This window comes from Hylobates moloch, unplaced genomic scaffold, assembly GCF_009828535.3.
Source record: "Hylobates moloch isolate HMO894 unplaced genomic scaffold, HMol_V3 SCAFFOLD_1, whole genome shotgun sequence".
Classification (NCBI taxonomy): Eukaryota; Metazoa; Chordata; class Mammalia; order Primates; family Hylobatidae; genus Hylobates; species Hylobates moloch.
In genome coordinates this window covers 38,994,067-39,016,125 of record NW_026652276.1, presented here as the reverse complement: position 1 = coordinate 39,016,125, position 22,059 = coordinate 38,994,067, and the positions used below count along the sequence as shown (strand labels likewise).

Genomic DNA, 22,059 nt, shown 5'->3' with positions numbered 1-22,059 from the left:
AAGACAGGAACCAACTGCCATTACTACAATTAAGAATTCTTGCTGGAGTGATGCTGATGAGTATAGAGAAAAAGAGCAATATGGAACCAGTCCTTGCTCTCTTTTTTTTTTCCCACACTTCATCTGGTACCCTCTATTAGGGAGCCCAAAAGGGAGGCAGCTGGAAAGAGAAAGTTTGCATGATGCCTGCCCCAGCATCACAAAGCAGAGAGCATATAGAAGGGTGGGTTGGTAGCTTAGTGACAATAGCTGAATTACCAGTACAGAACTCAAAGAGAGGAATTTTAAAGTCACATATCATTCTTACCTGTGGGTACAAATTACAAAGAATTGTTTCATCACTCTCAATCAGACCTCTTTTTTAAATCTCCTAAATCTCCTCACGATTTTCCATTTTCATTTTCAACTTAACACGACCCATTTGTAAATAATTTCTACTTCCTGCAACATGATTACAGCATTTCATTACTAAATTATTTTTGTAGGCTTTTCAGGGTTCCCATGGTAGTATAGCCACCATACCATTAGATGATGGTGAAGAATTGGTAACTGAGAGAACATTTATATATACTATGTGGTAACACCTTTTGTATGTTCTGTATAGTGATGTAATACTTTATTGAAATCAGAATACATCGGCTGGGCGCGGTGGCTCATGCCTGTAATCCCAGCACTTTGGGAGGCCGAGGCCGGCGGATCACGAGGTCAGGAGATCGAGACCATCCTGGCTAATATGGTGAAACCCCGTCTCTACTAAAAATACAAAAAATTAGCCGGGCGCGGTGGTGGGCGCCTGTAGTCCCAGCTACTCGGGTGGCTGAGACAGGAGAATGGCGTGAACCCGGGAGGTGGAGCTTGCAGTGAGCCAAGATAGCATCCTGCACTCCAGCCTGGGCGAAACAGCGAGACTCTGTCTCAAAAAAAAAAGGAATACATCCTGGGAGATGGAGATTGGGAAAATGTTGGTTAAAGATACGTAATTTCAGTTAGACAGGAGGAATAAATTATGCTTCAGTAACAAACAAGAGGCTTAGAATAACAAAAGATTTATTACCTTTTCATGTTGTCTGTCTTTTGTGAATAGGCAGAGAGCCTCTACTCATCAAAGTCACTAAAGATCTCAGGCTAACAGAGCAGCCAGCATTTTAGCCTTTGCTGGTCACCATGTGTGAGAGAAAAAGTTTTGAAAAGTGTCAAATTGGCAATTTAATGTTCTTGTCTTGTCTGGTCATGCTACATGACACATGTCATTTTCATTCTGAACTCATTGGCCAGAACTGTGATTACATGTCCCCATCTACTACAGTGGGGCCAAGTTAAAATCTACCATGTGACTAGAACGGGTAGAAATAGTTGTCAGTTAGTGCCGTGACTACCTTTTATCTCTGCTTATGCCCTGCTTGTGAGTCTTTAAACATACAAAGAGGGAGCCGGATGTGATGGCTCATGCCTGTTGTCCCAGCTACTGGGGATGCCGAGGTGGGAGGACTGCTTGAGCCCAAGAGTTCAAGGCTTCAGTTAGCTATAGAGACCTGTCTTTTAAAAAAAAAAGATACAAAGAGACACTTAACAGTGCTTCCTCTGTAGTCTTTATACTCATTAGCACTTTGGTTCTAACTAATCAGTGTTCCCCCTGTTTTGACATGTATGCCAGAGATTTCTCTGAGGAAAGTGTATCTCCTCCTCTTCCTGCTACTCTGGCTACTTCTCCGTCCTCCGCCTTAGACTTGTCAGCAATGGCAAATCTAAGAGAACATTTTAAGTTTTGAAACAATGACATAATTTTTCTTTATAGACAGCAAGACAGATACAGAAAGAGGAACATAAAATCAGTCTGAAAATGGCAGAAGAGAGGCTTTTAAAGGAATCTTTAATAATAAGAGCAAAATGAATTTAAAGATGGGGAGAGAAGATTTATAAAAAGGTAGCTCTGATAACAAATTAAATAAAATTGGTAGCTAAAAACAGTTTTTGAGAGTCAAAAAGAAGAAAAATTTTTTGATAATAACTCTTTATTAAAAAGGAAAATATAATAAAGATTATTACACCAAAAAAGAGTCATTTTCCCATATAAAGTAGAAAACATATATGGATAACCAAAACTTGCCAGATGAGGCCAGTCAGAAAATTCCAAATATTAACAAAAACACATTTTTCACTGGCCCATTAATCAGAGAACTTTAAAAATTACATAAAAATTAAAATTACCTCCATATAGGAATACATTTTAATTCACCCAGAGATCCAACACACTTAAGAGAGAAGAATTTTACTAATTTAATTTAAAAAAAACCACTACCTATTAAACTCATGTAGCATTGCTAAGAGTATCTATGGAATTTTCACATTGATGTTTTCTTGTGAAAGTGGAAATCAAAAGCACAGAGACCCTCTTTAACAATGAACCTCTGATAAGCAAAATATTTGTAATTATAATTACATTCCACTTATGTGCATTTGTGAGCATTAATTTACATCAGGCTTTCCAACTTACCAACATTTATAGAATTTCTTACTAGTGAGAGTTTTACAAAACTTTTGAAGTAATTGTTAAATTTGAAAACATTTCTGTATTTTCCAGACTACTGTGCTTCCAATCCAGAGTGCTCTCACATTTATAAGGTCCATCTACAGTTTGTTACCATGTATCTTTGAACATGTGTTAGACAAATGAAAGTATTCTCACACTCTGTACATTTATAGGAATTTTTCAAAAATGAGTTCTTTTAGGTATCAAATGAAACTTATGAACTAAAGAAATTACCACACATTTAAATTTATAAGGCTTATCTCCACTGACTTCTTACATATTTCAAGGAAAAATGGAAAAACTGAAGGCTTTGCCACGTTTCTTAGAATTACAGGGTTTTTCTCTATTGTGAACCCTTTTATGTCTCTGAAAGAAACTGGGGAAACTGAGGACTTTACCAGTTTTTTTACATTCATTTTTCCACCAGTATGAGTTTTTCTTAGTTTTCAAAGGGAACTGGGAAAATTGCGTGTTTTCCGGTATTCCTCACAGTCCCACTATGTGTTTTTTCATTTGTTCTTATAGAACTAGAACATCTGAAGTCTTTACCACATTTCTTCCATTCACATGTTTTTTTTCCAGTATGACTTCTTTCATGCTGTTGAAGGGATCTGGGAAAAGTGAAGGCTTTACCACTTTACTTATATCCAAAGGGTTTCTCTTCAGTTTGAGTTCTTTCATGTCATCAAAGGGAACTGGAAAATGTGAATGATTTACCACATTTTTTACATTTCTAAGGCTTTTCTCCACTGTGAGCCCTTGTATGCTTACGAAGGAAACTGGAAGTTGTAAAGGCTTTACCACATTCTCTACATCTATAGGGTTTCTCTCCAGTATGAATCATTTCGTGTTGTCGAAGGGCATAGGAAGAAGCTAATAATTTATCACGTTTCTTGCATGCATAGGGTTTCTCTCCACTATGAGTTCTTTCATGTTCGTGACAGTTTCTGGAATAATTGAAGTCTTTATCACAATGTTTACATTTATAGGGTTGTTTTCTCCAGTGTGAGTTTTCTGGTGCATTTGAAATAAACTGGGGAAAATAAAGTTTTCCCCACCTACTGTACATTTATAAAATCCATTATCACTGTGCATTACCATGTGTCTTCAAACACCTGTGAGAGAATTAAGCCACATTGTTTACATTTATATGGCTTCATTTCACAGTCCTCACACTCAAACAGTTTGTATCCAGAGTGAGATATAATATACCTGTGAAGAGATGCATGACATATGAAGACTTTTCTACACGTTCTGCATACACATGGTTTTACTTTAGTAGAAACTTTCTTGTTCAGGTTAAGATTTGAATTCTGGCTGAAGGTTTCTCCACCTTGACTATTTTTGTTTACCTTCACACAGTCTCTCTACCATATGACTTACATTTCTCCCATATTTTCTGACTTGATCGTCAACATTCTGGTCTTCCCATTTGTTTCCTGTAGAAGCCAAATTCCTGAAGGTTTCCTGCGTCACATCTCTATAAGAGTTTCTTCTGGGAAAAATCCAGCAACGCCCACTCCTGAGGGGTGAAGGTTACAGCCACATCCTCAAAAGTCACTGAGTCCATGTTCCAGCTTCCAGTATGCTCTGGCATCCTGCCCAGGGTTCTTGCAGGGCCTGCAGGTCACAGGCAACAGAGGCTGCCACAGAACCACCTAAGGCCTCTCAGAGCTGAGGAGAGGGATCCCGAGCTAGGAGCACAGCCCAGAGATGCAAAAAGAAGAAAATTTTATATACTATTAATATAATATAGGAAGATAATTCTGCATATGTAAGATGGCAGCAGAAAGGGGGGCAAAGTAGAGGATGAGTAGCAGCATTTAATGAATACATACATATATTTGCCAGGAATTACGTTAGAAGCTGTGTATGTGTTATCTCTAATATGCACAACAATCTTGCCAGTAATGTAAGAACTGCTTCAAAGATAAATGGTAAAGCAGGGAATTCTTTGGGTTTCTTTGACTTTGACAGGGAGATTAAAAAATGGAATTAGGAGAAATCCATTGCTCATGGAAGACCTATACAAAGGGATCTACAGCAATAATTTATACCTTATTTATTAATCTGATTCTGAAATTAAGTGGAAATTTAGAAGATATATATTTTCTTATTCATTGTTTGTGTTTACTGCTTACCAAAATAGCAAAAGCAGGTTAGAATAGATTTAATTAAAATTAACATAATTCCAAATACAGAGCCATGTAAAACTATTTCTTTTCTTATTTGATGACAACAAGTAGATGCGTTCTGTAGATTTGATTAATCTGGTATCTCAATTTTGATTCTACTTACAGAATCTCAGAAAGTTAGATTTCCTCAAGTGGAACTAAAATAAGTTTAGGGAAATAAATCAGCCAGGCATGGTGGCTCACACCTGTAATCCCAGCACTTGGGGAGGCCAAGGCAGGAGGATTGGTTGAGGCCAGGAGTGTAAGACCCCATCTAGAAAAAAAAAAAAAAAAATAGCCAGGTGTGGTGATGTGTGCCTCTAGTTCTGAATACTTGGGAGGCTGAGGTGAGAGGATCACTGAAGTGATCAACCAGGAGTTGAAGCCTGCAGTGAGCTATGATCACACTATTGCATTCCAGCCTGGGTGACAGCAAAACCTGAAAGAAAGAGGAGGGAGGGAGGGAGAGAGAGAGGAAAGGAGAGGAGAGGAGAAAGGAGTGGAAAAAGGAAAGGAAAGAGGGAGCGAGGGAAGGAAGGAGAAGAGAAGTGAGAGAAGAAGAAAGAAGAGAAAAGAAAAGAAAGAAAGAAAAAGAAATCTTCCTTCAATATGACTTGTTCATTCATTTAAACATTGATTCAAAAATATTCTTATTGAGTTCCTACTTTGTGACTAGTGCAAGTTTAGTAGGATTCCTTGCCTTGCCACAGAGAAAAATAATTTAATTATGTTAAGGTATGCCCTGTGCCTCCTGCTTGTCAAACCTCAGACAATATATGCACAAAATAATTACAGTAACGAATTATTTAACCATTCAGGAAGAAAATTTATGAGTTCATACCAGTGATAGATAGATAAGGGGGAAGTGAAGGGTGTTGCTTACAGTAAAATTCCAAGTGCCAATTAGTAAATATAGAGGAGATGCTGGAGTTGGGGAAAAAAACACATTTTGCACACATCATCGTAAGATTGGATCAGGCAAGAATCATTCATGGATGTTAAACCTAGGGGGAAGTTTTTGTTGGGAGCATGATGTGTGTATGGTTTTTTTTGTTTGTTTGTTTTTTGTTTTTTGTTTTTGTTTTTTTTTTTTGAGACAGAGTCTTGCTCTGTTGCCCAGGCTGGAGTGCAGTACCGTGATCTTGGCTCACTGCAACCTCCGCCTCCCAGGTTCAAACAATTCTCCTGTCTCAGCCTCCCAAGTAGCTGGGTTTACAGGCGTGCACCACCATGCCCGGCTGATTTTTTATTTTTTTATTTTTATTTATTTATTTTTGTGAGACGGAGTCTCGCTTTGTTGCCCAGGCTGGAGTGCAGTGGCACGATCTCGGCTCACTGCAAGCTCCGCCTCCCGGGTTCACTCCATTCTCCTGCCTCAGCCTCTCCGAGTAGCTGGGACTACAGGCGCCCGCCACCACGCCCGGCTAATTTTTTTTTTTGTATTTTTTTTTAGTAGAGACGGGGTTTCACCATGGTCTCGATCTCCTGACCTCGTGATCTGCCCGCCTCGGCTTCCCAAAGTGCTGGGATTACAAGCGTGAGCCACCGCGCCTGGCCTTAATTTTTTATTTTTAGTCAAGACAGGTTTTCACCATGTTGGCCAGACTGGTCTTGAACTCCTGACCTCAGTTGATCCACCTTCCTCAGCCTCCCGAAGTGCTAGGATTACAGGTGTGAGCCACTGCGCCCGGCCATGAGTATGGTTTTAAAATGTCTCCCCACAATTACTTATTACTTGTAATTGAAAAATCAGTAATTATTTTGGACAGTACTGGGCCAAATAATCCAGTTGGTTGGATGATCAAAATTAACTGATCATCAGTAAGAAGTAGATGGGTATCATGTGCTCCACATGTGATAACCCTAGGAAGGACACATCTTTGCTTATGTGTTATTCCAGCCAAGCATGCATAGTCTGAATCTAATTGTGAGAAAACAAGCAAATCCCAAGCGAAGAACATTCTAATTTTTTAAAAAAGGAGGGCTGGAGGACAACCTTCTTTAAAAATATCACAAATGGGGTTATGGAAATGTTTCAGATTAAAAGAGGCTAAAGAGACACTAAATGCAATACCTGACCCTGGCCTGGAAGCTGTATTGAAAGAGGGAAATACTACAAAGGATGTTAGTGGGTGAACTGACAAAACCGGAATATGGTTGGTAGATTACATAGAAGTATTGTATCAGTGTTAAATTTATTGAAGTTTGTAACTATACTGTGGTGTTATATAAAACTATATCCTTATTAGCAAATATTCACTAAAATATTAAGACATGAAGGACCATGATATATGTAATTTCCTATATATAATGAGGCCAGGCACAGTGGCTTATGCCTGTAATCCTAACACTTTGGGAGGCTGAGGTAGGAGGATCACTTAAACCCAGGAGTTTGAGGCCAACCTGGGCAACATAGCAGGACCCCATCTTCACAAAAAACAAAAAAAATTAACTGGGTATGGTGGTTTGCACCTATGATCCTAGCTTTGCAGGAGGCTGAGGTGGGAAGATCGCTTGAGCCCAGGAGTTAGAGGTTGCAGTGAACTAGCATAGCACCACTTCACTCCAGTCTGGACAATAGAGCAAGACCCTGTCTCTAAAAGAAAAAAAAAATTGGGGATAAAGTGTTAACAGTGAACTTGGGTAAACTCTATTTGATGTTCTTTGATCTATTCTTATTGTTGCATCTTTTGCCAGAACTTGGACTTTTTCCAAATAAAATTAAGAATAATGATTATGTCCTAGGTATGATGTGAGTACAATGATTATGTCCTAGGTATGATATGAGTACAAAAAAGAAGCATGGTGGCCGGGCGTGGTGGCTCACGCCTGTAATCCCAGCACTTTGGGAGGCCAAAGCGGGTGGATCACAAGGTCAGGAGATTGAGACCATCCTGGCTAACACAGTGAAACCCCGTCTCTACTAAAAATACAAAAAATTAGCCGAGTGTGGTGGTGGGCGCCTGTAGTCCCAGCTACTCGGGAGGCTGAGGCAGGAGAATGGCGTGAACCGGGGAGGCAGAGCTTGCAGTGAGCCGAGACTGCACCACTGCACTCCAGCCTGGGCAACAGAGCGAGACTCCGTCTCAAAAAAAAAAAAAAGAAGCCTGGTTAAATCAACCAAGAACATAAACTTAGAAAACTGAGATGCAAATAAGTGTTTTACAGTCCTCTCAGAAACTGGTTGATATGTATTAGCATCTGCTAAATGCTAGATGCTTGGCCCAAATATCAAGCAATAATGGAGCAATTAACTATGCTGTATTCTACAAATGGTATAAGACTAAAGTTCATTTTTAGCTCTACTAACTTATTGAAAACATGCAGTACAAACTACTTGTGCTTTAATTTTTGTGTTCTAATATATGTAATAGTTCTCACCCCTTTTGTTTATGTTAGCATATTAAATTCTTACCACAAATATATTGGAAATTATGTTCATATGTTACATCTAACACAGGAACTTTAGAATGAGTCGTTGATCACGAATTGTAGAAGTACATTTTTATTATGTTAATCAAGTGAGGATGTTTATTGTTTGTAGCATAGGTTGTTTGGATAGGATATAAGCAATCTATTAGTTAATACCATAATTTATAATGAATGCACAAACTGGAAATAATCTCATGGGAAAACCTAACTGAAAGCTAAATTAAATTTTATCCTTTTAAAATTAATTTTTCTACCACGTGATTGAATTTTTTATTTGAAACTCCAGTGAATTTTGTATTGTTACAAAGACATGAAAATCTTTGATAATGGTCTTAATTAAATAAGAAGATCTATTAATGTTCTAACATGTTTTGTTTGAAATTAAAATAAATACAGCTGGTATAATCACTGTTCTGCCTTCCACACACTGGAAATAGGCATAGATTTAGAAAGCAGTGCAGTAGCAAATGAGGTCTAATATGATTTCTAATGAATTTGGATAGTAGATCTGGATCTTAGAACTCTTTATTTTGCCATCACTGAGTCCAGCTATGCTTGTCCTATGTGGTTTGTTCTATGATCTACTGACATTTCTTCTTAGGTTTGAAATAATTATAAGGAAAGTAATTTCAGTAGCTCAATTATGGTCATTAAGAAGAAAGTATCTTAGATGAGTGCTTTATCAGTACATCATATTTAGATGTACAGAATTTCTATGTGGCTGTCCTTTAAATATTTTCTGTTTTTGTTGGCTTTGTCTAGTAATTTTAAATGCTTTTTTTAGGGAATGAAAAAATATCTGTGATTTAAAAAAATTTACTATCTACTAGTTGGAAGTATCATCATAACACTACTCTTTATTCTCCAATCTCCACACCACTATGCCCATCTAAGAGATTCATTTTGTATCGAATTGAAATGTTCTTGTTAAAAGCACGTGCAATTTGTATTGGCTTTACCAAAGCCTGTAGGAAACATAACATCCATCAAAATTACTGGAATTGTCATTAAAAACAAAAATAATCCCAGCCCATACTGGATCTGTATCCTCAATATGAAAGAAGCTAATGTATGGCCTCATTATCCATTATTATAAAGTTTCAGAAAGTGGCAGAGTGTCCGAGATTTCTGATAAATTTCAACTTTACTGTAATAATATGCTACTAGTCTCAGCTGTCAGTTTAGCATTACTGCTAAACAAATTCTTTTACAGACTGGAAATTTTAAGGGCTGACTTCTTGTTCATTTTCCAGTTATTTAGAGATTTAACCTAGCTACCATGTTGCATAATTCAAAAAAATAAATCTGTTAATTGATGAGCAGTTCAGTTATTGGCTAGACTTCCTTTTCAAGATTATGCGAATCCTAGAGATACATAGTTCAAGACACGAATCAAAAGTAAAATATTAAATTTGTTTTATAATTGTTTTTGTAATTGTGCCATGTCTGCTTGCCCATGTTGTAATTTATTGTTAACTTCTTTTTAATGATAGACGAATCCTTAGTACTGTGGAAAAGAGCAGACAGAAATATAAACCAGCTTCTCTCACAGTGGAATTCGTCCCTTTCTTTTATCGTAAGTAACACCTCTAATTTATCTTGCTATGATTATCATCTTACTCTGATTACTTTTTATTCTCACTCTGATTCTGATCTTGATTCAGCTTTGTTAATTTATAAAATAAAGGTTGTAAGAACATGTCACTGGAGTAAGGTACGTGATTTGTGTTTGGCTGCAATTATTGTACTTGGTTTTATTTAATTTGCTGTTCTCAAAAAATTTTTTTAGAATAGCTGAATATTTTAATGATGGTGGTATATTTTATTTTATTTATTTACTTTTTTTTGAGACGAAGTCACACGCTTGTTGCCCAGGCTGGAGTACAGTGGTGCTATCTCGGCTCACCACAACCTCCACCTCCTGGGTTCAAGCAATTGTCCTGCCTCAGCCTCCCAAAAAGCTGGGATTACAGGCATGCGCCACCACACCCGGCTAATTTTTGTATTTTTAGTAGAGACGGGGTTTCACCATGTTGACCAGGCTGGTCTTGAACTCCTGACCTCAGGTGAACTACCCACCTCAGCCTCCCAAAGTGCTGGGATTACTGGCATGAGCCACCATGCCTGGCCACTGGTGGTGTATTTTAGAACTTCAGAATTTTTATTGAAAATAGGAAACTTGAGAGAGTTAGCCCCTATGTATGTGACTTATATATGCCATCTTTCAAAAATATAATTTGCAGACTATAAACGGAACACTGTGTGTTCCTTGAGTGTGTATTTCCCATTCAAATTTGTCACTTAACATTTTGCCATATTTGCTTCAGTTCTTTCTTTTCTCTGTGAAATGAAAGAAGACAAAAATAGTCCTTTGATTGCTTGCTGAAGATGACTGCAGTGCTGACTCTGCTTGACCACCAGTAGTGATACTGGCTTTAGCTAGGTAATGAAGCTCCATAGTAGACCATCTCTGGAAACTGGCCTCACTTAGAGGATATAGGACAGGAAACCCAGCCTGCCAGTAGAACGGTATAAGGTGTTTCTATTTGTCAGGAGTCCTCACAGCCATCCAAGGGCTATTCTTTGGTCCTCCAAGTGAGGTTATAAAATCAAATTGGTGTGTCAGGGAGCCACTTGGCTTAGAAGTAAAGTATCCCATAAAAGCCTTTGTCTCTTGTATATATAGGTTGCGTGCTTATTTTGTTAATTTATCCCAAAGTATTGTATATTTTGTATGCTTGTAAATGATTTATCTTATTCATTTTTGGAGAGAGATGCGGTCTCATTCTGTTGCTCAGGCTGGAGTGTAGTAGTGCAATCATAGCTCACTATATAACCTCCAACTGTGAGCTCAGGTCGTCCTCTCACCTCAGCCTCCCAAATACCTAGGACTACAGGCATGTGCCACCATGCCTGGCTAATACAATTTTTCATGGAGGCAAAGTCTCACTATGTTGCCTAGGCTGGTCTCAGACTCCTGGCCTCAAGTGATCCTCCCACCTCAGCCTCTCCAAGTATTGGGATTACAGGTGAGAGCCACCATGCCCAGCCTGATTTGTTTTAAATTGTATTTTTCATTTTTAAAACTAGTATATAGAAGTATAATTTGTTTTTGTAAATTGATTTTTATATCCTTGTTCCCACATGTAGAAGGGAAAAAATTCAGTCTTTCACTATTAAATATGATATTAGCTATATGTTTTTAAAAAGAGATGCCCTTTATTAAGTAGAGGAAGTCTTATTTTAACCCTAGTTTGCTAATAGTTTTTATTACTGAATGGACATTGACTTTTTTTTTTAAATGTACTTTTACTACATCTGTTTGAGGTGCTTGTTAATTGGCAAAATACATAGATTGATTTTCAAATATTTAACATCATATTTCTGTCCTAAACTACCTTTCGTTGTGATTATATAATTAACTTGTATTTGTCTCTGTCTCTCTTTTTTTTTTTTTTTTTTTTTTGAGAAACAGGGTGTTGCTCTGTTGTCCAGTCGGGAGTGCTATGGTATAATCATAGCTTACTGTAGCCTTAAACTCCTGGGCTCAAGTGATTTTCTTGCCTCAGCCTCCTAAGTAGATGGGACTAGAGGAATGCACCATCATAAGCAGTGTATTAGTTTGTTCCCACACTGCCATAAAGTAATACCTGAGACTGGAGTAATTGATAAAGAAAAGAGGTTTAATTGGCTCGTGGTTCTGCAGACAATACAGGAAGCATGACAGCCTCTGCTTCTGGGGAAGCCTCAGAAGCTTTTACTTAAGGCAGAAGGTGAAGCAGGAGCAGGACCAAGAGTGAGAAAGCTGGGAGGTGCTATACACTTTTAAATGACCAGATCTCATGAGAACTCTGTCATGAGAACAGCACCAAAGGGTTGCTGCTAAATTATGCATGAAGGATCCGCCCCCATGATCCAGTCACTTCCCACCAGGCCCCACCTCCAACACTGGGGATTACAGTTGAACATGAGATTTTGGTGGGGGCATAGATCCAAACCATATCAGCTGGCTAATTTAACAAAATGTTTTTGTAGATACGGTCTTGCTGTGTTGCCTCCAGGCTGGTCTTGAACTCCTGGCCTCTAGTGATCCTCCTTCCTCAGTCTTCCAAAGTGCTAGGATTATAGTATATTATCCTTTTTATGTAATACTGCATTTGATTGATTTTTTGTTTAAAAATTTTGTATCTCTGTTCAAGGACGGTAAGGGTTTCTAGGATTTTTTCCCTTATATGTCTTATATGGTTTTTGTCTTAGTCTGCTTGGATTGTCATAACAAAATACTGTAGACTGGGTGGCTTAAATAACAGAAATTCATTTCTCACAGTTCTGGAGTCTGGAAAGTCCAGCAGGGTTTATTTTCTGATGAGATCTGTCTTTGTGGCTTGCAGATAGTCATCTTCTTGCTGTGTCCTCACATGTTGGAAAAAGACTGTTGTCTCTTCCTCTTCTTACAGGGGCACTAGTTCTCTTTGATCAAGGCTCTACTTTTATGACCTCATTTAACTTTAATCACTTCTTTAAAGGCCCTGTCTGCAATACAGTCACATGGGGAGATGTTAGGGCTTCCACATATTAATTTTGGGGGTACACAGTTCACTCTATACCACTCTGTCCTTGCCCCCCCAATTCATGTACTTACCACATACAGAATACATCCATTTTATCTCAATAGCCCCAAATGTCTTAACTCATTCTCACATCAACTCTGTAAGTCTAAAGTTCAAAATCTTATCTAAATATCTAAATCTGATACTGGTGAGACCGAAGTTACAATTCATCCTGACTCAAAGTCCCTTTCCAGCTGTAAACCTGTGAAAACAAATAAGTTATATGTAACCAGAATACAATGTTGGAACAGATATAGGATACACATTCCCATTCCAAAAGGGAGACAGTGGAAGGAATAAAGGGGTGACAGGTCTCAGGTAAGCCTAAAACCTAGTAAGGTAAATTCTATTAGGCATTAAAGCTTGAGAATAGGCCTCTTCGGTTGATACTCTGTACTTCATGTGCACTGGGTTGCCAGTGTCACCCCGACCCCAGTTCTCTGCAAGGGCCCCATCCATAATGCTGTCTGTGAGGGCAGCTCCACCATTGAGGCACTAGGTAGGTCATCCTGGCCCACTGAAACCTGACCTGTGCTCCTACCCTTTGAAACCAAGGAAGAGGAAACAGCCTTGCCTCCTGGATCTTTGGTGGGAATGGCAGCCCTCATAATCTCTGAATTGCTTTCAGAGTTTTTCTTATCACACATTCAAACTGAATAGCTTTGTGGTCTGATCTATAGAATCCAAGAAGTCTAACAGTCTACCTTCATTCCTTCCCACTTTCTCTGTCCCCTTTAGTTCAACATGGTAGTGTCTTTTCTGGTATAATCCCATATCCATTCCTGGCCTCACTAAGCTGGCTGATTAGGTCCACTAGTTATACCCATGGTGTGTTTATCAGTCACACCCTCAGTATTTTCTTTAGAACAAGCTTTCTTGTTTGTTTGTTTGTTTGTTTGTATTTTATCATTTGGATAGGCTGAGAATTTTCTAAATCTTCAGCTTCTGGTTCTTTTGTGCTTAACAGTTTCTTCTTTAGTTTATTTCTGTCTTCTCACATTTTAAGTATAAGCAGTCAGAGGGAGAAATTAAGCTGCTCCTTCAACACTTGCTTAGAAATCGCCTTAGCTAAATATCCAATTTTATTGCTTGCTGCACGTTCCACCTTCCACAAAACACTAGAACACAGTTCAGCCAAGTTCTTTGCCACTTTATAATAAGGATCACCTTTCCACTGGTTTTCAATAACATGCTCCTTATTTATGTTTGAGAGCTCACCAGAATTGCCCTGAAGGTCCTATTTGCAGCATGCACCTCAAAACTCTTCCAGCCTCTACCCATTACCCAGTTCTAAAGCTGCTTCTGTATTCTTAGGTCTTTGTTGTAGTAGCACTCTATTTCTTTGTAACAAAATCTGTCTTAGTCTGCTTGGGCTGGTATAACAAAATACTATTGATTTGGTGGCTCAAACAACAATGCTGGTCATATTAAATGAGTTAGGCAGGGTTCTCTTTTCCTCTATTTTCTGTGAGAGTTGGTTTGAGAATGCTATTATGATTTTCTTAACATTCACCAGCAGATCTGGACCTGGAGATTACCTTGTGGAAAGGTTTTGTTTTGTTTTTCATTGAGACAGAATCTTGCTATGTTGCTCAGGCTCGTCTTGAATTCCTGGGCTCAAGTGATCTTACCACCTCAGCCTCCTGAGTAGCTGAGACTATAGGCATGTGTGTTGTGCCCAGTGTGAAAAGGTTTTAAATTATGGAGTAAATTTATTTGCTAGATAAAGGGCTACTCAGATTTTCTATTTCTTCTTGTGTTAGTTTTTATAATTCATGTCTTTCAAGGAATTTGTGTTTTTCATCACATAAATTGTGTTGAATTTATTGGCATAAAGTTGTTCATAGTATTTCTTCATGTATCCTTCTTAAATCTGTGGAATTTAAATTAATGTCTCCTCTTTCATTCCTGACCTTGATAATTTACATTTTTCTCTCTTCTTTTTTCTTGATTGGTCTAGCTAGAGGTTTTTAAATTATATTGATCCTGGTACATACCTGTAGTCCCGGCTACTTAGGAGGCTGAGGCAAGAGGATCACCTTAGCCCAGGGGTTCGGGGCTGTAGTGCACTATGATTGTGTCTGTGAATAGCCACTGCATTCCAGCCTGGGCAACATAGTGAGACCCTGTCTCTTAAAAATTTATATTGATCTTTCCAGTGAACCAGCTTTTGATTTCATTGATTTTCCTCTATTGTTTGTTTCCTTTTTCATTATTTTTTCTATTATCTTTAATATTAACTTCCTCTTAATTGCTCTTCTTTTTCTAGCTTCTTAGAGTGAAAGGTCAATCTTTGATTAGATCTTTATTTAGACCTTCTTTTCTAGAATGAACATGAATCATTGCTTTAGTTGTGCCCCACAGATTTTGATATGTTTGTTTTAATTTTGTTAAAACGAAGTTTTCTTATTTGGTTTAAAATACTTTCAAATTGGGGAAATGTTGGTCAAATTTCATACAAAATTTCGGTTAGGCAGAATAAATTCAAGAGAGCTACTACATAACATTGTGACTGTAGTTAGTAACAATGCATTGCATACTTGAAAATGGCTAAGAGAGTAGCTAAAAGAGAGGTCACCACAAAAAAAGTTAAGTATGTGAGGTAATGTATATGTTAATTAGTTTGATTTAGCCACAATGTATACATATTTCAAAACACCACATTGTTCACCGTAAATATATGCAATTTGTATTTGTCAATTAAAAAAGATTACGTTAATAAAATGAAAAGGAATGTATTGTTTAATCTGCACATGTTGGGGGAGTTTCCAGATCCTTTTTTCTTTCTTTCTTTTTTTTTGACATGGGGTCTTACTCTGTCACCCAGGCTGGAGTGGTGCAGTGGCGTGATCTTGGCACACTGAAGCCTCTGCCTCCCGGGTTCAAGCAATTCTCATATCTCAGCCTCTCGAGTAGCTGGGATTACAGGTGCCCGCCATCACACCCAGCTAATTTTTGTATATGGGGTTTCATCACATTGGCCAGGCTGGTCTCGAACTCCTGGCCTCAAGTGAGCCACCCGCCTCAGCCTCCCAAAGTGCTAGGATTACAGGTATGAGCCTCCACCCCCAGCCCTTTTTTTCTTTATGGTGAAAAAAAGTGTATATTTGGAATTACCCTGCTGGACTCAGTTTAGATGATCCCAGTTTTGTAGGCAATATTGAAAGCATCATAATCAGGAGGCAGTCTAACATATGCCTTCTCTCCAGCAGTCCTGATTGGGGTGTAGACCTGGCCACATCATTGTCAATAGAGCTTCTTCATGGCCTGTCTGATCTGTTGTTGGGCTTGATATCTACAGTGAACACAAGTGTTTCCTGTCATCTTTTTCATGGCTGACTTAGTGGCTTAAAGGGGTTTTGGTGCTGGCATAGTAGTCAAGTTTGTATCTTCTCTGACAGTTCCTCTGAGGATGTTTGGGCTGCCTTTGGAACCATGGTGTCTTGGCCCACCAGAAGGTGGTGATGTGCAGACTGTATGTGTGTGGGGGGTGGGGTGGATGCCTTTTAGCTGTGCCTTCTTGGCCTTCATAGCCTTGGCTTTGGCTTTGGCTTTGGGAGGGGCAGGGACCACCTTCCTTTTAATGCCATCTCATGAAAAGGGTCTCCAGATAATCTTTTTTTCATTACTTTCTAATATATTTCCATTATGGCAAGAGAAAATACTCTTTGTGACTTCAATAAACTTAAACTCATTGAGTTGTATTTTCTTATTTATATTTATTGAGTTCCACTTTTCATCATAACATTCCTTGCCTTGATTATATTTCTTGCCTACTTTGTCAGATACTAATATAGCCACCCAGCAATCTTATGATGAGAGTTTGCATGGTATATGTTTTTATGTCCTTTTTATGCATTATCTTTCTGTGTGTCCACTGTGGCTGAATGGAACTGTCATCTTCTAGCTCTGTGTAAAATCAGAGAATTACTTAGCTTACAATTTCTTCATAGTTTTTTGCCGATCTTGTGGGATATCACACTATTGTGTGAGGATAGATACTGAGACACAAAATGAGCCCTGTGCATATTTCTGGAGCACTTCCTCTGTATAGCTTCCTCCACTCCAGTACTCTGCTTTACAAATTCCAGTTGCCTAGGCCTCCCTGAACTTTGATTTCTGTCTCCTCAACTCAGCAAATGGCTTGTTCTTTTAGAGTTCCTCCTTTCCATGTAGCAGTTCAGAAAGTGTCTCCAAACAGGAATCTGTGGTGTAATCCTTGTGCTTACTTTGTTTTCCTTCTTGTGTGTATCACAGTTCTGTGACCCAGTTTCTGGAACTGATTTTCTCCAGTTTTCTAGTTGTTTATAGCTGAAAGCCATGTGTAGTACCAGTTATTCTGATATAGCTGGAACTTCTTAATTTTTTAATTATAAGTTTCTATCCAGGTTACCTCAAAGCTGTTTCTTTTTGGTAACATTTGTTACTGGAAATAATTTTATTGTTATGGTCTTGTCCCAGTGTGTAATGACATATGCAAAAGGGTATTCATAACAGCATCAAAAGAAAGGGGAAAAGCATAGCAGTTTATCAGTAGAGAACTGGTTAAGTGAAGGTAACACATTGTAGTGGTGTATGCCCTCTAGTCATTACAAAAAATGAATTAGGCAGGTGTATCTGTTAAGATGTAGTAATGTCCAGGCTTGACACAGTGGCTCACCCTTGTACTCCCAGCACTTTGGGAGGCTGAGGTGGGCAGATCACCTGAGCCCAGGAGTTTGAGGCCAGTTTGGACAACATTGCAAAACCCTGGCTCTACAAAAAAAATAACAAAAAATTAGATGGTCATGGTAGCGTGTGCCTGTAGTCCCAGCTACCTGGGAGGCCGAGGTGGGAGGATCACGGGAGCCTAGGCAGCCAAGGCTGCAGTGAGCTGTGATTGCCCTCCAGCCTAGGCAATAAAGTAAGACCCTGTCTCAAAAAAAAAAAAAAAAAAAAGTAGAAAGATGTAGTAATGTCCAGAATGTATTAAGTTAAAAAGCAAAAAAAGTATGATGCAGGAGTACATATATGTACTATGCACTTTTTTTTTTTTTTGAGATGAAGTGTTACTCTGTCGCCCAGGCTGGAGTGCAGTGGCATGATCTCAGCTCACTGCAACCTCTGCCTCCTGGGTTCAAGAGATTCTCTTGCCTCAGCCTCCCGAGTAGCTGAGATTACGGGTGCCCGCCACCACACCTGGCTAATTTTTGCATTTTTAGTAGAGACGGGATTTCACCATGTTGGCCAGACTGGCCTCGAACTCCTGACCTCAGGTGATCCGCCTGCCTCGGCCTCCCAAAGTGCTGGGATTATAGGCGTGAGCCACTGCGCCCAGCCTAGATGTCTCTTTACTAAGACTATTACGCCTCTCGTTAGTAAAAATTGACCATCACTAGTCAACTAGAAAATGAAAGAATTGGACAAAAAGATTTCCTGGATCCACTCCAGGGCTAATATTCTAAAATTCTGGTACCAATAGTAACCTTTCTTTTAAAATTATAAATTATTTATTTATTTTTTTTAAAGGCTATACATGCATAGGACAAAGAAAAAGCAGCATAAAGACCTGACAAGGGGCCGGGTGCGGTGGCTCACACCTGTAATCCTAGCACTTTGGGAGGCTGAGGCGGGTGGATCATCTGAGGTCTCTACTAAAAATACAAAAATTAGCTGGGTGTGGTGGCAGGCATCTGTAATCCCAGATACTCTGGAGGCTGAGGCAGGAGAATCGCTTGAACCTGGGAGGTGGAGATTGCAGTGTGCTGAGATCACACCACTGCACTCCAGCCTGGGCGATACAGCGAGACTCCATCTCAAAGGAAAAAAAAAAAAGAGAGAGACAACTAATTTTATGCCAGGTTTGGGTTAGTTTCTAGCCCTGTCAGTTAGTAGCCATGTGACTTCAGGCAAGATATTAACTTCTGACCTTCCTTTTCCTCATTTATAAATGGGGGCCAAATATCCTTATATGGAGAATTATGAGAACTAAGTGAGATGACGTAAATACCTAAAATGCTATCTAGTAGATGGCTTCTCTTTTCTTTTCCTAAGACAAAATGCATGTCAACCCTGGCTCTTAACACAGATCAGCCTTTTCACAAATAGTTCTTTGTGTTTGCATCAGACATTCCTTAAAGATAAATCATAATGTGAAAGACAAATCTTATTTATTTATTTATTTATTTATTATTTACAGAATGTTTTCAGGAAAGTGAACATCTCAAGGAAAGTCTTAAATGTTGCTTACTGCATCTCTTTGGAGCCATTGTTGCCGGTGGGCAGGTAAGGAAAGTGTTGAAATTTAATAAATAAAATTATAATTAACAGTGCAAAAAGCTTTCCATGGATTATTTAGTATGTTCTTTGTCTTTTTATAATTTCATTCACCATACAAATATTGAACTTATATATTATAACTAATCTACTTCTTTTATTTTCCAAAACACCTAAGTAATATTTAGCACGACAATAAAATTACTGAATAAATAAACAAATTTAACAATTTTTGGTATTGTAAGTTCTTATTTATGTTAGCTTTCAAGCACTAGTTTTTATTTCAGATGATAGAGGAAGTCAACCTCATCAGTCCATTTGACGAAATCAAAGTCTAGTAGTTTGGTTTCTAAAGACACAAATTTATTCACTCTTCTCTGTACTTATAATACTAAATGTATTTTTGTAAGTTTATATGTTTTTTTTTTTTCAACAAATCCAACTAGTGTTTTTAAATTTACAAAAAAGAATTTCTAGTATTTTTTTAAGGTAAGCATCTAAGTGCTGTCATAAACTTTTCTGTTTTTGTTTTTTGAAATGGGGTCTTGCTTTGTTTCCCAGGCTGGAGTGCAGAAGTGTGACTATTGGCTCACTGCAACCTCTGCCTCCCAGGTTCAAGCAATCCTCCCACTTCAGCCTCCCAAGTAGCTGGGACTACAGGCACACACCACCATGCCCAGTTAATTTTTGTATTTTTAGCAAACACGAGATTTTGCTATATTGCCCAGGTGGGTCAAACTGCTGGGCTCAAGCGATCTGCCCACCTCAGCCTCCCCAAGTACTGGAATTACGGGCGTGAGTCCCCCATGCCTTACCACTGTCATAAACTTTGAATATAAATTCTAGTTGACAAAAGGATTATAGTTCAGAAAGTACATGTATAAACATGTGTTTTCTTAAACCACACAGTTTAGATCAGAGGTTCCTAACACTTGTACTTTTTATACCACACAGCCCTTTGGCAATCTGATAAAGCCCTTTGTCAGAATGTTTTAAATGCCTGAAATAAAGGAAACCAATTATACTGAAATGCAGTTACTAAAATATTAATAAAACAAATCTGTGACATAGTAATATGTGCTTCTTTATAGTACATTAAATTAAAAAAGCTATAACAGCAAGTCTAGAAACTAATGTAACTTCCAAGAAGAAATTAGCATAAATGATATTTTGAGAGACTGTAACAGCTGTAATAAATGAAAATGCATATGATTTTTACTGATGACAAAATCACAAGTTTGTTTTGTTTTGTTTGTTGTTGTTTTGAGACAGGGTTTTGTTCTGCTGCCCAGAGTGGAGTGGAGTGCAGTGTCTCTATCATGGCTCACTGCAGCCTTGGCCTCCTGGCTCAGTCATTACTCCCACTTCAGCCTCCTGAGGAGCTGGGACTACAGGTGCACACCACCACACTCAGCTAATTTTTGTATTTTTGTAAAGACACTCTTTTGCCATGTTCCCCAGGTTGAGCAGTTCCTGGCTCAAGCAACCTGCCCATTTCAGACTCCCAAAGTGCTGGGATTACAGGTGTGAGTCACTGTGCCTAGCCAACAAAATCACAAGTATTATTTATACTACTGTTCTTTCGTTGCTTACATTTAAACTTGAAGGAAATACTAAATTTTAGTTAGAGATTAGTAGAAATTAAGATATCTGGTTTTTTCCATCCAAGTTTATAAATCTCTGTAATTCCCTCCCTCTATCCCTCTGTTTCTTTCTCTATCTTAGGTCGAAAGTTTTTATCTTCTCTTTTTTACCTATCAGTTTTTTCTTTCACATTAAACATTCTCTTACTAGCATCTGTGTACTATGTTCTTAATATTGTTGTACCAAATTACATATTTAAATTATAATTTTAAAAACTTAGAAACCTGTATTTTTAAAAACTTAAGTAAATTTTATTTAAAGATACAAAATTATGCCAATAATACAATAGGCATATTACCTTATTATTTTTGGCATTTAGGAGGAAATCCTTGTCTACATTCAGGACAGCATCATGAAGTTTAATGCTTAGATATTTATTTGAGTTCAAGAGCCTTTTATAAGGCTTTTTAACTTATAGCTGTAGGGAACTTTTAATCTTCTAGCAGTAAGCAACTGCTACTTGTTTGATAATTTATTTATCATTTCTTATTCTGTTTGGAGATTTGAGAGAGTGTAATTTTCGTTTCTCAAGTGAACTTCATAAACAGTTGACTTTATGTATTTGGGAGATTTCTTTTTATTTAATATGTCCAATTGAGATATATTTTATTGAGTATTAATTTTGTAAATACCATTCTGAGTTTAAGAGTTTCCTGGCTGGGCGTGGTGGCTCACCCCTGTAATCCCAGCACTTTGGGAGGCCGAGGTGGGTGGATTGTTAGGTCAGGAAATCGAGACCATCCTGGCTAACATGGTGAAACCCTGTCTGTACTAAAAATACAAAAAAAAATTAGCCGGGCATGGTGGTGGGCGCCTGTAATCCCTGCTACTCTGGATGCTGAGGCAGAAGAATGGCGTGAACCCGGGAAGCGGAGCTTGCAGTGAGCCAAGATCGCATCACTGCACTCCGGCCTGGGCAACAGAGCAAGACTTCATCTCAAAAAAAAAAAAAAAAAAGAGTTTCCTACCTGTTGATATTAATGCAATTCCCCTTTCCTCCTTGTTTTTGCTCTGTTTTGTTTTCTCTCTGTATGTTTTTTTTCATTGCATGGCCCTTATGCTCAATGGCCTTTTTAAAAAATATATTTTTATTCCTTTTTACCCTTGTACCTTGTTAGCCTCCAGAGCGCTAGTGAAATTTCCATTTCTTTTGTTTTATTTGCCCTGTCCTTTTTCTGGCACCTAGCCAGAGTCCCTAGTTAGGCTTCCAGGTGGGCTGTGTGACCTTTTCCTCTTCACCCTAGTAGAAGAAAAGAGTGTCCTTGTAGTGAGAGGGGTGGTGACCAGAATCTTATTTTTCAGTGTAAGTTTGCTTAATCACATTCCAGTATTAGCTGATTTCCTTCTTTTGGATCATTATCTCCCCATTTCTATCATTTCTCTACTACAGTGAAAAAATGAATAAGTATACAGG

At 38.3% G+C, this 22,059-nt stretch overlaps 1 protein-coding gene across 5 annotated transcripts in view; it reads left to right on the top strand.

The window, feature by feature from the left end:
- The window catches only part of NBEAL1 (neurobeachin like 1), a 212,068-nt gene that overhangs the window by 50,239 nt on the left and 139,770 nt on the right, over positions 1-22,059 (top strand). For all 5 annotated transcript variants that reach the window (XM_058439532.1, XM_032754888.2, XM_058439546.1 and 2 more), the window contains exons 7-8: positions 9,630-9,712; positions 18,925-19,010. In XM_058439532.1, the coding sequence (XP_058295515.1) occupies positions 9,630-9,712; positions 18,925-19,010 (169 nt within the window). The remainder of the gene's footprint in view (positions 1-9,629; positions 9,713-18,924; positions 19,011-22,059) is intronic.